At 44.1% G+C, this 15,689-nt stretch overlaps 1 protein-coding gene across 3 annotated transcripts in view; it reads right to left on the bottom strand.

Annotated features, from left to right (window-relative positions):
• The window catches only part of SEC14L5 (SEC14 like lipid binding 5), an 89,865-nt gene that overhangs the window by 24,765 nt on the left and 49,411 nt on the right, over positions 1–15,689 (bottom strand). For all 3 annotated transcript variants that reach the window (XM_066576706.1, XM_066576705.1, XM_066576707.1), the window contains 4 exons: positions 7,009–7,158; positions 6,449–6,580; positions 3,575–3,703; positions 2,840–3,065 (listed from right to left, as the gene is read on the bottom strand). In XM_066576706.1, the coding sequence (XP_066432803.1) occupies positions 2,840–3,065; positions 3,575–3,703; positions 6,449–6,580; positions 7,009–7,158 (637 nt within the window). The remainder of the gene's footprint in view (positions 1–2,839; positions 3,066–3,574; positions 3,704–6,448; positions 6,581–7,008; positions 7,159–15,689) is intronic.

The raw sequence follows: 15,689 nt of genomic DNA, 5'->3' as shown, positions 1-15,689 counted from the left end.
GACGATGTTTCTATACTATCAGATGCTAGGTAGGGTATATAGACGATGATTCTATACACTCAGATGCTGGGTAGGGTATATAGATGATGTTTCTATATAGTCAGATGCTGGGTAGGGTATATAGATGATGTTTCTATACAGTCAGATGCTGGGTAGGGTATATAGACGATGTTTCTATACAGTCAGATGCTGGGTAGGGTATATAGACAATGTTTCTATACAGTCATATACTAGGTAGGGTATATAGACGATGTTTCTATACAGTCAGATGCTGGGTAGGGTATATAGACGATGTTTCTATACTATCAGATGCTGGGTAGGGTATATAGATGATGTTTCTATACAGTCAGATGCTGGGTAGGGTATATAGATGATGTTTCTATATAGTCAGATGCTAGGTAGGGTATATAGATGATGTTTCTATACAGTCATATACTGGGTAGGGTATATAGATGATGTTTCTATACAGTCATATACTAGGTAGGGTATATAGACGATGTTTCTATACAGTCAGATGCTGGGTAGGGTATATAGATGATGTTTCTATACAGTCATATACTAGGTAGGGTATATAGACGATGTTTCTATACAGTCAGATGCTGGGTAGGGTATATAGATGATGTTTCTATACAATCAGATGCTGAATAGGGTATATAGATGATGTTTCTATACAGTCATATACTAGGTAGGGTATATAGATGATGTTTCTATACAATCAGATGCTGGGTAGGGTATATAGACGATGTTTCTATGCAGTCAGATGCTGGGTAGGGTATATAGATGATGTTTCTATACAGTCATATACTAGGTAGGGTATATAGACGATGTTTCTATGCAGTCAGATGCTGGGTAGGGTATATAGACGATGTTTCTATATAGTCAGATGCTGGGTAGGGTATATAGACGATGTTTCTATACAATCAGATGCTGGGTAGGGTATATAGACGATGTTTCTATACAATCAGATGCTGGGTAGGGTATATAGACGATGTTTCTATACAGTCAGATGCTGGGTAGGGTATATAGACGATGTTTCTATGCAGTCAGATGCTGGGTAGGGTATATAGATGATGTTTCTATACAATCAGATGCTGGGTAGGGTATATTAATGATGTTTCTATAGTTATATACTAGGTAGGGTATATAGACGATGCTTCTATACTATCAGATGCTGGGTAGGGTATATAGACGATGTTTCTATGCAGTCATATACTAGGTAGGGTATATAGACGATGTTTCTATACAGTCAGATGCTGGGTAGGGTATATAGACGATGTTTCTATACAATCAGATCCTGGGTAGGGTATATAGACAATGTTTCTATACAGTCAGATGCTGGGTAGGGTATATAGATGATGTTTCTATACAGTCAGATGCTGGGTAGGGTATATAGATGATGTTTCTATACAGTCAGATGCTGGGTAGGGTATATAGACGATGTTTCTATACAATCAGATGCTGGGTAGGGTATATAGATGATGTTTCTATACAGTCAGATGCTGGGTAGGGTATATAGACGATGTTTCTATACAATCAGATGCTGGGTAGGGTATATAGATGATGTTTCTATACAATCAGATGCTGGGTAGGGTATATAGACGATGTTTCTATACAATCAGATGCTGGGTAGGGTATATAGATGATGTTTCTATACAGTCAGACGCTGGGTAGGGTATATAGACGATGTTTCTATACAATCAGATGCTGGGTAGGGTATATAGATGATGTTTCTATACAATCAGATGCTGGGTAGGGTATATAGACGATGTTTCTATACAGTCAGATGCTGGGTAGGGTATATAGATGATGTTTCTATACAGTCAGATGCTGGGTAGGGTATATAGATGATGTTTCTATACAGTCAGATGCTGGGTAGGGTATATAGACGATGTTTCTATACAATCAGATGCTGGGTAGGGTATATAGACGATGTTTCTATACAATGAGATGCTGGGTAGGGTATATAGACGATGTTTCTATACAATCAGATGCTGGGTAGGGTATATAGACGATGTTTCTATACTATCAGATGCTGGGTAGGGTATATAGATGATGTTTCTATACAATCAGATGCTGGGTAGGGTATATAGACGATGTTTCTATACAGTCAGATGCTGGGTAGGGTATATAGACAATGTTTCTATACAGTCAGATGTTGGGTGGGGTATATAGATGATGTTTCTATACAATCAGATGCTGGGTAGGGTATATAGACAATGTTTCTATACAGTCAGATGCTGGGTAGGGTATATAGACGATGTTTCTATACAGTCAGATGCTGGGTAGGGTATATAGATGATGTTTCTATACAATCAGATGCTGGGTAGGGTATATAGACGATGTTTCTATATAGTCATATACTAGGTAGGGTATATAGATGATGTTTCTATACAATCAGATGCTGGGTAGGGTATATAGACGATGTTTCTATACAATCAGATGCTGGGTAGGGTATATAGACGATGTTTCTATACAGTCAGATGCTGGGTAGGGTATATAGACGATGTTTCTATACAATCAGATGCTGGGTAGGGTATATAGATGATGTTTCTATACAATCAGATGCTGGGTAGGGTATATAGACGATGTTTCTATACAGTCAGATGCTGGGTAGGGTATATAGATGATGTTTCTATACAGTCAGATGCTGGGTAGGGTATATAGATGATGTTTCTATACAGTCAGATGCTGGGTAGGATATATAGACGATGTCTCTATACAGTCAGATGCTGGGTAGGGTATATAGATGATGTTTCTATACAGTCATATACTAGGTAGGGTATATAGACAATGTTTCCAAGTGTAGCCCATTCCCATAGACCCTCCTTCCCTGACTTACCATCCTGATCTGTCCCCTGATTGAGTCCCATATTCTCTTCTCGTAGCTGTAATGGTACAGATAATATCTCCTCAGTTGCGGGTGCCTCGGTGCTGCAGAGATGTCCGCTGGTTGCAATTCTTGAGACATGTTGATAGCCCCCTGAAGACCCGGGGGTCCATCGAGGGATGTGGGTGATGCCCTGAGATATCAGCTCATTTAAGTAAAATTCAATAACCTCCTTACCCTGTAAGAAACAGAAAGAGTCATCATGTAGAACTGAGGAGCTGTTATTGCTGTTAACATAGTTAATTCTCAGAGCTGTAGAGATGGAACTAGAATACTGAGGAAGATTCCTGGTATGATGACGAATTCTTCATCATTTTAAAAGACAGCGCTGTAATGATTGATATGGCCACTAGGGAGAGTTGTTCAAGTGGTTCAAATTTCTTCTACACAGAAATTAATAAAACACACACCTAAAACTTAAAGGGGTCTCCCAGTTAATTACTATTGATGACCTATAGCACTAGCCACTACACAGGGGTCAGAGCCAACTGTTTCTGGCCCATACTTTGTGCCCAATCAGCCCATTCGATCTGAACCCCAGCTGATCAACTATTGATACCCTATCCTAAGGATAAGTCATCCACAGTATTAGCCTGGAAAACCCTTTTAACAACTTTAGAATCCTATATAATCCACCCCTGAAATATAACTGATAACACAACAGCTGACAGCAGGGGGCGCACTCACCCTTTTTATATTGGCAGTGTACTGCTTCATTGCAATCTTTTCCACTGTGCTCTCGAAACCGAAGAAAGATTTGATGTCAAGAGAAGCTGACTGTTCGAAACACGTCCATTCCTCATTGTCAGGGTGAACCTAGAACCCAAGAACATGTTCTAGAACCGTCACTGTGAAACCATATGCTGTCTTTACACCTTGAAGGGCCCACTCCAGATCCCATAGAACTGACCTCTATGTACAGTGGACAAAAAACAAGTTTCAGTCTAGTATTTTACTTCCTCATCATTTGGAAGATCTCTGCTTGCTGTCAGTGAGTGGAAACCTTTTGTTTTATTTTCTAGAAGCAGAGGGTAAAAACCCATCTTATGAAAATTGGGATAAGCTGAGCTGAACCAAGCCCCCCCCCCCCCCCCCCCCACACACACACACACACTTCAGGGGCACCACGGCTGTTTTATGGGATGCTGCGATCTGTAATTGTACTTCAGCACAAAGACAGCAGCAGCTTCAAATCCGTATTCCCATGTACTGGGTATTCTGGCAGTTCGGGGCGATGTGCCGCCTTCTGTCCCGGCAGATGGGATCTCCATATAACAGGATTCTGCTGCAGGTTTTCACATAGGGTGTAATTAGCGATACGGCCACACGAAGGCGCTCTTGTCTGCATTTCTGTACATCTTTCTGAACCAGCTCCATGAAAATCCCAAAATATCCCCAATAATTTCAAGTCCTTGGCTCGTCCTTTTGTATCAAGTAGTTAAAAGAATATTTTGGCTGTTTCTTGGTTATATATTTGGTTCTGAGAAAGCTGGGTGACCACTAATATGGCTGCCCTAACTGTGCCCATGGGTGTAGCCATCCTGTTTGCCCCAGGTCCACAATGGTGAACCTTCTGGGTTGAGCATCAATGCAACATCAGAGAATGTTAGACTGCATAACCAGGCAGCTTTGCTGCTCAGCAACCTGAGAAAGCTGAATGTCGATGCCTGTAGGAACCCAGGGCTGGTTATACAGAAAGCAGTCGCCCTGGGAACTACTACCATACAGTAATCCGCTTTCTCAGGTTCCTGAATGACAAACCTACCTTACTTGAGCTAGGAGGCTGGGAACCTGAAATTGCTGGCTGTCTACACTATGGGACATCAAATACGACTGCCATATACATGCAACATAATACCACCATATAGCACACAAGCAAAAAATAATTCATTACAAACCCTGCATAATACTGCCATTAAGTAATAAACTATATAATAATCACTTTAGGAGCCCACATAATACCGGTATATGGGGAAAAAATATATAATAATCTCTGTAGAAACCCACATGATACCGCTATATGGTGAAAGAATATACAATAACCCCTTTAGGAGTCCACAAAATGTAGCTGTATAGTGAAAACAATTATAATAACTCCTTTAGGAACCCACATAATACTGGTATATGGTGAAAAAATATATAATAATCTCTGTAGAAACCCACATAATACCGCTATATGGTGAAAGAATATACAATAACCCCCTTAGGAGTCCACGAAATGTAGCTGTATAGTGAAAACAATTATAATAACCCCTTTAGGAACCCACATAATACCGCTATACAGTATACGAATAATATATAATAATCTCTTAAAATGTCTGCATAACACTCCTATATAGTGCTCAAATAGCATATACAAATTCCTTAAAGAGTCTGCATGCCACCATATAGTGCACAAATAATATATAATTATCCCTTAAATAGCTGCATAATACTACCATATAGTGCACAAATAATTTATAATATTCCTTTAATGGGGTTTTTCAGACAAAATACTATTGATGACTTATGCTCAGTTGATCGGCTGGGGTTCGGCGCTCGGGACCCTGGGCAATAAGCTGATCTTGCACCACTGTCAGCATTACTACACACAGCGGTCGGAGCAGAAGCTGCTGTTCTGACCCTCGCGCAACGACCAGTGCTTGTAACTGCGGACGCAGCTGTTATTGATTTAATGAGAGCTACGCCTGCAGTTACAAGCGTCGGCCACTACACAGGGTTCGGAACAGCGGACCTTCGCTGATCAACTACTGGTGACTTATCCTGAGGATAGGTCATTAATAGTATTTTGCTTGGAAAACCACATAATACTCCTATCTTGTGCTCAAATAATACATAATAATCCCTCAAAGAGCTCACATAATATCACCATGTAGAGCTCAAATAATACATCTAAATCCTTAAATAGCCCACACAATACTCCTATATACTGATCAAATACTGTAGTATATATTACTCCTTAAGGAGCCATATAATACCGCCATGTAGAGCACAAATAATATATAATAATCCCTGAATGAGCCATATAATACCACCATATAGCTCCCATATAATAATACCATCATATACCGTTGGCTGTAGTTTGCTACTGCAGCTCCCATTCTTGGGGGAACCCTCAGAAAACAGAGGAGCTATTGGCATCGGCCTAGTGTAATGCACCCGAAAAAATCACCCCTGTGGTGTATATAAAACAGAAAATGCTTCTTAAAGGGGAAGTTCAGCCTTCAGAATACAGGCTGCCATAAACCGCTACTTCAGCAATTACCTGCTATATCTATTTTCGTCTCACCTGCCCTTTAAGATAGGGAGCATCCTCTCAAAAACCTCAAGAAGCTCCCTGTTGTCTTGAGTCTGTGGGAGACCAGTTAAGACAGGAGACAAAAAACTGAATGTGCCAAATAGCTGATGACTCCTGATCGACCCCCCCCATGTAGAGTCAGAAGAATCCAGTAGTTCTATCTGTTTTTGGGAAATCTGAGTAGCCAACATACGTCCGTCACTCAGCTCTTCCAGACCCCTGAACAGCGAAGTTATGGAATGGCACGAGGAGGCGGGGCTTACCGTGTAGCTGCAGGTCTCGTTCACCAGGACCCGGGTGGAGAAGGTCTCGTTATGAGCGTCAATGAGCAGCGTGCGATCCTTCCAGTTCAGTGTGTTTTTCTGGATGAAATACACGTATTCCACTCCGGCGATCTGTAATACAGAAGAGATTATAGAGCAGCGGTGGAAGGCGCGGGGTACGACTGTATACAGGATGGGCGGAGCTTCATACATATAGAGGGCAAGATGGATTCTTTTTAAAGGGGAGGTTCCCTCTAACGAGATCTTATGAGTTCCCCTCATAAGTCTTATTAAATGGATCCCTGAGGAGATCTTGAGAGGTTTAGGATCTGCTAATGGTCACCTGCTTGCTTTACTCTGCACACACTTCATCAAGATATTGCCTTTGTTGGACTGTTGGCCCAAGTCTTGCAGAGCAGAGGTGCCAACTGCAGGGCCGCAGCAAAACGGTAAGACTGTTCCATGCCCAATACTGACTTCAGCGTGCCGCTGCTCCGGTGGGCCTTCCCACTGAAGCCCTACAGAGCAGAGAACCGTAAGTCAAGGTCGGCCTCACTTACCTTTTTGAGCAGCCGAGGGGCATCCACATTGAGCTTACAGCTCCTCTCCACCACATGTAGCGAGCCATCTTCACTCTTGTGCTCATACATGATATCACTGCCAATGAACACAGGAATGAGCGGGCAGGTAGGGAAGCGCTTTTCGTAGGCCTGCAGGACGAAGAGCAAAAAAATAAATAAACGAAGTTAAAATTCACCTTTTCTGCCGTGTGCCTCTATACCCCTTCTTACGCATCCTATGATTTCATATATCCTTGACAGCAGCTGCCTGGCATTGATTATGAAGTTAAAGTGGTTTCCCCACAATTAGCATATTTGGAATGTCAACGTTATACATCATACATGTCTGATGGGGTTATGGGACATCCCACCAATGTTGGCGATGAACATGAATCAACTTTGCTTGAATTCTATGTGAGAAGTGGAAATGCTGTGATGTCATGATGCCGAAACAGATGAAAAGCTATGCAAAGAGTTGTTGTCATCATCACAACCAAAGCTTTAAGCGACTTCTGATCATTGTAAACTTTCTCTTGCGAGCTGCACAAAAAAATCCCTGGTAAATGAGGTGATGATGGGAAGAGATTCAAGAAGCGCCGATGACAAAAGATATCAAACTCATATCTCTCATGCGAGCGAGATAATCCTCAGTGCCGACATCCTGATGTTCCTGTAGACCCTCTACAGGGGTCAGATGGCACTCTATTCGGAATGTTTTTTTGTGCCCTTTCCCCCTTAGAAAAGACATTATATATATATTGCACTGACAAGCAGATTGCCTATAGGCAGCCGCAAAATAGCAGCAGAACAGCTAAGTAAATAAATACAGTACCAGTACCAAGCTCATAATATCAATTCAGCACCGGAACAAAGCTTGGAACATAAAAGCAGCAGTAGAACCAAGCTTATAACATCAATACAGCACCAGCACTAAGCTCATAACATCGATAGATCACCAGCACCAAACTTGTAAATACGACAGAAACAAGCTCATAACATAAATACAGCAGCAGAACTAAGCTCGGTACATAAATACTGCAGCAAAACCAAGCTCACAACAAGCACAGCGCAACCCCACCTCAGTACATAGATACAGTACCAGAATCAAGCTCATAACAAAAATACAGTAGCAGAACTAAGCAATTGTGTTATGGGGTTGCCGATGGACTGACAGTAGCACCCCAGAACATCAGAAGGGTGGGGGGGGGGGAGACCCCAGAGGAGGAGGATTCATATAGTTCAATTAGATGATGTTGCATGGAGGAAGAAGATGATCTGGGAAGGTGTTCCTAAGGGATTCAATCACCCCCCGCGTACATCTGTGCGGTGCCCCCATACAAGTAATCACAGAGCTCGTACGTAGCTAAGGCCAGTTATAGATGGCGCAAGGAGGACCTTGACCCCAATGGTCCAGGTTAGCTGATAATCCTACATCATGTGACTAATCTGCTCAAATACATGGACAATGGTTTGGGATTTCTAAAACTACCAGTACAAAGACTGTGGTGAATCGTTAAATATTGTGATCATCCCTATGTCAAGAATGAAAAAATACAGTGAATGCCCCCTTAATTATACGGTAGACCCCCATCCAATAGTGCATTGAATCGCCTTTGGTCTTCAGATCTGCAGTAATTCATTGTGGTGTAGATTCCACTAGATGATGAAATCCTCCTGCAGGAATATCGGCCCCTGTGGACAGGAAGCTTCTTGTAGTTGTTGCAGATTAGATAGAGGTGCTGACGGGTTCTGATCAGCTGACAGGAGGGGGTCATCAGTTTATGCTGCTTGTGCCAAATTCTGACCTCCTATTAGCACGGGGCAACAGAAATCTGGGTCCATCTGACCAAGATATGTTCTTATGCTGCTCTGTGAGACAAGTTTTGCGCTCTATTGGCCCCCGGAGTCTCATCTTTCTGTTTGTCTTAGGCACAATGGTGCTGGAAGTGGTTGTCTGCTGTTATAGCTCATGCGTTGGAAGGACTGTGCAGCGCCTGTTGGTCTGACTGATTCCTGACATCCTCTTCTGACCCCTTTTAGTGATGAGTTGTTTCCATCCACAGGATCCCCTTACACTGGATGTTTTCCTTGATCGCGCCATTCTCTGTATACTCTCCACACCGTTACATGAAAGAACCCCACGCAGTTGGCAGTGACATCCCGGACCGGCTAGTCCAGCACTGATGACTGAACCTCGTTGGAAGTCACTCAGATCGCTGGATCTCCCCATCTAATGTGGATTCACACTGAAACTGATCCATGGAGAACTTGACACGTGATTTTATGCTGCACTCCGGGGTCACGGGGAGAATCTCCATACAGGGAAGCGCCAATCGTGAGAGGGTCGGGCTCTAATAAAGGGGCCACTCCATGTAGCTTTAAATGGATTTTTATGAGGTGGAAATGTTAAGGAGTTTCTAAATACTTTTATACTTTGATTTAGTATTCTGATTTCAGCTCTGGCTGAACGGAGAAGACGACTGAAGAATGTTGTGTGGATTTTTAAGTTTTTCTTTTTCCTTAAAGCAGAAAAGACTAAAGGAGAGGGGAGGGGGGAGATAGCGTAATATTTTAATGAGCCCGCTCACAGGGAGGCAGAGGGTTAAAGAGAACACACTTCCAAAACATTCCACACATGCCAATCCTACTATGGGACAAGGAAAGGGCATTCCTCCGAAGAGTGGAGAGACGCATCAAAAATGTCTATCAGTGGACACAACGGACCTGTCAACGATCCCCCCCCCCCCACCTCCTGGGATCAGGGCTCTTTCTTGGAAGTCAATATGGGCACAGCACGACAAAAAAGGGCATAAATGATCCTGGAGGATATAGCAATCTAGTAAAATGGGATAAATGACCCCTTTCTTCTAGTTTATTTTTTTTGAAAAGTTCCAAATATACTTAAATTTAATGATTTAAATAAAAGGGGCGGAGCTGTGACATCATCCGAGGTCAACAATGATAGGTGAAATAATATAAATTGTGTTTATCTAGTAAATTCCTGGTCAAAATGTGACATAATTGTACAGGAAACCCAGCAGTAAACACAAAATACAAGGTGGACATTAGATGGAGTTACCCCTTAAAGGGGTTGTCCAGTTGCAAACTATTTATGGACTATCCTCAGGACAGGTCATCAATAGCAGGTCCACAGGGGGTCTATCGCTCGGGATCCCCTCCGATCAGCTATTCACAAGGCCAGTGTGTTTGTGCACTGAGCTGATTTCTGCAGGAAGCTGACAGCTCCGTTCTTACTACAGTGGCCAGGCCTGGTATTGCGGCCTAAGTTCCCATTAATTTCAATATGAACTTTGTCTGCAATACCAAGCCTGGCCACTGTATTAACAATGGAGCTGTCAGCTTCCTGCAAAAATCAATTCAATGCACAAACACACTGGCCTTGTGAATAGCTGATCAGTGGAGCTCTTGGTCGACAGACACCTGTCGCTTTACTATTGATAACCTATCTTGAGGATAGGCCATAAATAGTTTACAACTGGACAACCCCTTTAAGTATGTTAAAATTATCCGGATTTCTTATTATTCAGATCAGACTTCATCCTTTTGACGCTGTTTAGGAATACAACATGATAGTATGGTGGTATTAGGGGCCTGTAGAATGGGATGAGTAGTATTGGGGTAGTAGTGGCTTGTAGTATGAGACGAGTAGTATGGCGGTAATAATGACCTGTAGTTTGAGATAAGTAGTATTGGGGTAGTGATGGCCTGTAGTATGAGATAAGTAGTATGAGGGTAGTGGTGGTCTGTAGTATGATATGAGCAGTATGCGGTATTAGGGCCCTGTAGTATGATATGAGCAGTATGGGGTATTAGGGCCCTGTAGTATGATATGAGTAGTATGGGGGTATTAGAGGCCTGTAGTATGAGACTAGTAGTATGGGGGTAGTGGTGGCCTGTAGTATGAGACTAGTAGTATTGGGGTAGTAGTGGTCTGTAGTATGATATGAGTAGTATGGGGATATTAGGGGCCTGTAGTATGATATGAGTAGTATGGGGGTAGTAGTGGTCTGTAGTATGATATGAGTAGTATGGGGATATTAGGGGCCTGTAGTATGAGATGAGTAGTTTGGGGGTATGAGGAGCCTGTAGTATGAGGGTATTAGAGGCCTGTATTATGAGATGAGTAATATGAGGGTATTAAGGGTGTGTAGTATGATATGAATAGTATGGGGGTATTAGAGGCCTGTAGTATGATATGAGTAGTATGAGGGTAATAGGGTCCTGTAGTATGAGATGAGTAGTATGGGGGTATTAGGGCCCTGTAGTATGACATGAGTAGTATGGGGGTATTAGGGCCCTGTAGTATGATATGAATAGTATGGGGGTATTAGAGGCCTGTAGTATGATATGAGTAGTATGTGTGCAGTAGGGCCCTGTAGTATGACATGAGTAGTATGGGGGTATTAGAGGCCTGTAGTATGATATGAGTAGTATGAGGGTAATAGGGTCCTGTAGTATGATATGAGTAGTATGGGGGTATTAGGGCCCTGTAGTATGATATGAGTAGTATGTGTGCAGTAGGGGCCTGTAGTATGAGATGAGCAGTATGCGGGTATTAAGGGTGTGTAGTATGATATGAGTAGTATGAGGGTAGTAGGGTCCTGTAGTATGATGTAAGTAGTATGGGGGTAGTAGGGGCCTGTAGTATGATTTGAGTAGTATGAGGGTAGTAGGGGCCCGGTAGCATGAGATAAGTAGTATTGGGGTAGTAGTGGTCTGTAGTATGATATGAGGGGTATGTGTGCAGTAGGGGCCTGTAGTATGATATGAGTGGTATGGGGGTAGTAGGGGCCTGTAGTATGAGATGAGTAGTAAGTGCCCCTGTCTAACCTCACCACTGAAGCTGGCGGTACATCCTCTCACACCGGTGTTACCGCTGATCTCTCGCTGATAGCGACACGGATAAGCTGCTCTGTGTAATCCAATTCACAGTAGACTAAAACAATACACGGCTATGAGCTGATGGTAGGGTGATGACGTTCGGCTCATAGATGGAAGCTGGCATCATGGGCACATTCTGGGTACTTGGCTTGTATATAGGACTGGGTGAGGTATAGATGGGGACACTGAATTCTGGGGTAATTTTAGGGTTAGAGGTTACATACTGCGTGTGTTCACATTGCTATACAGACATGTATCTGTACATACAGTATAACAATATGTGTTAGCGGAACGGTTATGACATGCCGCTGTGTGGTGATGATACGCCGCGTCCTTCTGGCCAGATATATGACAGGTCTGTTCTGTGCAGGGCGCCTCTTATCTCACGACGCCAGTGTCTTTCCTGCTCTGTCACCGGGACAAAGCTGTTAGTTTTCAGCTTCCCAATGTATCCTGTGTCGTCCGCTGCGCTACTCTACGAAGGACTCTTACAATATATCCAACGGTGAGGAACAGCCGCCATCCGTAAACCTACTGACCGTCATTTCTAATGGACTGCAGATTCCCCAATGACACCCTCAGGTGATCACAGCACGTAGCCCGCATTGTCTGAGCAGTTCAGCTCTGCTACATCGCTTTGTCTCATACACAGTAAGCAGATTAATACATTGGTGGTAGTGGACGGACCAGCGGTTCCATGGCTCTGCTTCTCCTGATCCTCGGCTTCCTCGCTGACCGCAACTTAATTGCACGACAAAACCTAATCTCCATATAAATAAAACATTCTTAGTAACAGAAATAAGATCTGGTCGTCTGACGCCAGAAGGAGCTCGTTCTCACCGGATTCCAAGACAACCAGCAATCTGCCGTGTTATTCCCATTAATTGCCTTAGGCACGGATTTAAGAACTTGTATTCTTATCTCTAACTGTCTTATCAAAGGTCCGTGAATGATCAGGGTCAACATCCGTGTCGAGGTTGTACATTAATTCGATAATCCGGAGAAATCAGATTACTGGATATTGTGGACTGAATGGCCACTTTATAAGAGCCACTGGCTACTAACATGTCGGACCTCCTATGGCCGTCACATCTGCAGTAATTCGCCGTGGCGTAGGGTCCAGTAGGTGATGAAATCCTCCTGCAGGAATATCGGCCCCTGCGGACAGGAAGCTTCTTGTAGTCGCTGCAGATTAGATGGATGTGCTGACATGTTCTGATCAGCTGACAGGAAGGGGTCATCGATTCATGCTGCTTGTGCCACATTCTGACCTCCCATCAGCAACAGAAATCTGGGTCCATCTGACCAGGAGATGGTTTTCCGCTACTCAGTGATACAAGTTTTGTGCTCTTTTGCCCCCCCAGGGTCTTGTCTTTCTATTTCTCTTAGACACTATGGCGCTGGAGCTGGTCATCTGCTGGTTTAGTCCATCTGTAAAAAGGAATGGCGAGTTGTGCATTCGAACACGTTAGATGGAGCACCAGTTTTGTATTCTGCTGCTCCCAGCTGTGCAGCACCTGTTGGTTAGAACCATTCCTGACATCCTCCTCTGACCCCTTTTAGTGATGAGTTATTTCCATCCACAGGATCCCCTTACGCTGGATGTTTTCCTTGATCGCGCCATTCTCTGTATACTCTTCATACTGTTACATGAAAAGACCCCACGCGGTTGGCAGTGACATCCCGGCCCCGACTAGTCTAGTACCGATGACTGAACCTCGTTGGAAGTCGCTCAGATCGCTGGATCTTCCCATCTGATGTGGATTCACACTGAAACGGATCCACGTAAAACTGGTCACATGATTTTACGCTGCATCCGGGGTCATGGGGAGAATCTCCACACAGGGAAGCGCCAATCGTGAAAGGGCCCATGCTGTCTGAACGGGTGCACAAACATAAGAGTTTTGCACCTATTCACCAGTTTTAACTCTCAGATCGTAGCGTATGTCGGCTGGCCGTGAAAACTGCGGCCGATATACGCTCGCGGGAACAAAGCCTAAGGGCTCTTTCACATTAGCGTAGCTATTTTCGGTCAGCCGTGTCACTGCCACAGCTCTACCGAAAATCGTGCAAGCAGGCGCACAAACGGCAGTTCAGACGGCCCGGGTCCTGCGCACATACGCCGAGCCCGCAATGCCGTTGGGCAGGGGTAGACAGTTTAGCTCTGCTAAACTGCCTCCCCCTGTCCGCCCAATCACCGACTCTCGGCAAGAGAACAGGGCGGGGTGGAAGCTAGTCTGCTAAGCTCCTGCCCCCTGTCGACTGCCAGCAATGGGAGGGGGTAGGAGATTAGCAACTAGCTCCTACTCTGTCCCGCCTTCTCCTATTGCAAACAGCCAGCAAGGGGCGGAGAGAAGAAGGGAAGGGAGTTTAGCAGTCACAATGCAAAACTCCCTCCCACCTCCCTTCTCCGTCAGCTCCCATAGGAGTCTATGGGAGTCGTCGTAGTATTCTGGCAGGGAAGATAGTTCCTGAATAGAGATGAGCGAGCATGCTTGGTAAGGTCAGTTACTTGAGCGAGCCTCGCTCATCTCGAGTAACTGCCTTCTACTCCTATTCCTGAACTATCTTTCCTGGCAGACGTAAAAGCACCCAGCCAAAATGTGCTCCTATGCGCTGTCTTGCCAGTCGGACACTTTTACGCCGTGGGAATACGCCCATCTGAACTGATGTAAACTAATGCATCAGATGGGCAGCGATATACGCTCATGTGAATGAAATCTAAGGGCACCTTCACACTGGTGATAAAATCGTGCAAGATTTGTGCGTTGCGAGATGCACAAATACGAAATCCATTCTTTTGATTAGATTTATTCATATCTGCGATGTTTTCCTGCATAGCAGTGCACTGCGATGCAGAAAAGAAATCGCAGCATGTTCTTTCTTTTGGCGATATCGCTCATTGCTTTCAATGGGGCCAGCAGCAGCGCAGGCCCTATTAAAAACAATGGGAGAAAACGCAATCTCTTGCCGCGGCTGTAACAGCTCCGGCGGGGATTAAAAGAGCCCCCACAGGGACGCGAGGCTGTTTTATTTGTGTAAACGCCTCGCATCCAGGGGGTTTTAGAGAGACTGCGAGGGCGATATCGGGCAGTGACTCACGGCCTGATATCGCCCTCGCCAGTGTGTAGGGGCCCTACAGTACCATAAACTAACTTATGGTATTATTAAGCGAGGTGACAAGGATGTATTTTTCATAGTCACCCACTTCCTGCACCCACCTGAAAAGTCCATACGCTGACTCTTTTCAGAGCCCCGTATGCACGTTCTCCCATAGACTTGTATAGGAGACTGCTTCCACGTAACTCTGAAAAGAGTCAGATTTTTGACCGGTCTGCAGACTTCACAGGTGGGCACTGCCAGAACCAGAAAGTGGGTGAGTATGAAAAATACAGCCCCGGCTCCCTGTCACCTGCCCTAAAAACACCATAACTTAGTTTACCGTGCTTTAGACAGGTGACAGGTTTCCTTTAAAACTGGGTGAAGAACAGTCAAACTCCGCTACCAAAGTGATGTTGTGGAAGACAGTTTAATGTCAAAGGTCATACACCAGGGCAAGAATGAGCACAGCAACAAGACAAAGAATTTATACTGTAACAGCAACGTCTCTCCCAGGCAAAGATTTCACAGCAGACTGGGGTTTTAAGATGTGCTTTTCAAGCTCTTTTGAAGAAGCACAAAGATACGGATAATGTTGAGGACTGTAGACGCAGCGGTCGACCAAGGGAAATCGTGCAGTAGATGAAAAACATATCATGCTTACTTTCCTTCAAAATTGA

The sequence above is a fragment of the Eleutherodactylus coqui genome, chromosome 8 (assembly GCF_035609145.1).
Source record: "Eleutherodactylus coqui strain aEleCoq1 chromosome 8, aEleCoq1.hap1, whole genome shotgun sequence".
NCBI lineage: Eukaryota > Metazoa > Chordata > Amphibia > Anura > Eleutherodactylidae > Eleutherodactylus > Eleutherodactylus coqui.
The sequence above is the reverse complement of the archived record's forward strand: the minus strand, read 5'-3'. Positions and strand labels throughout refer to the sequence as shown.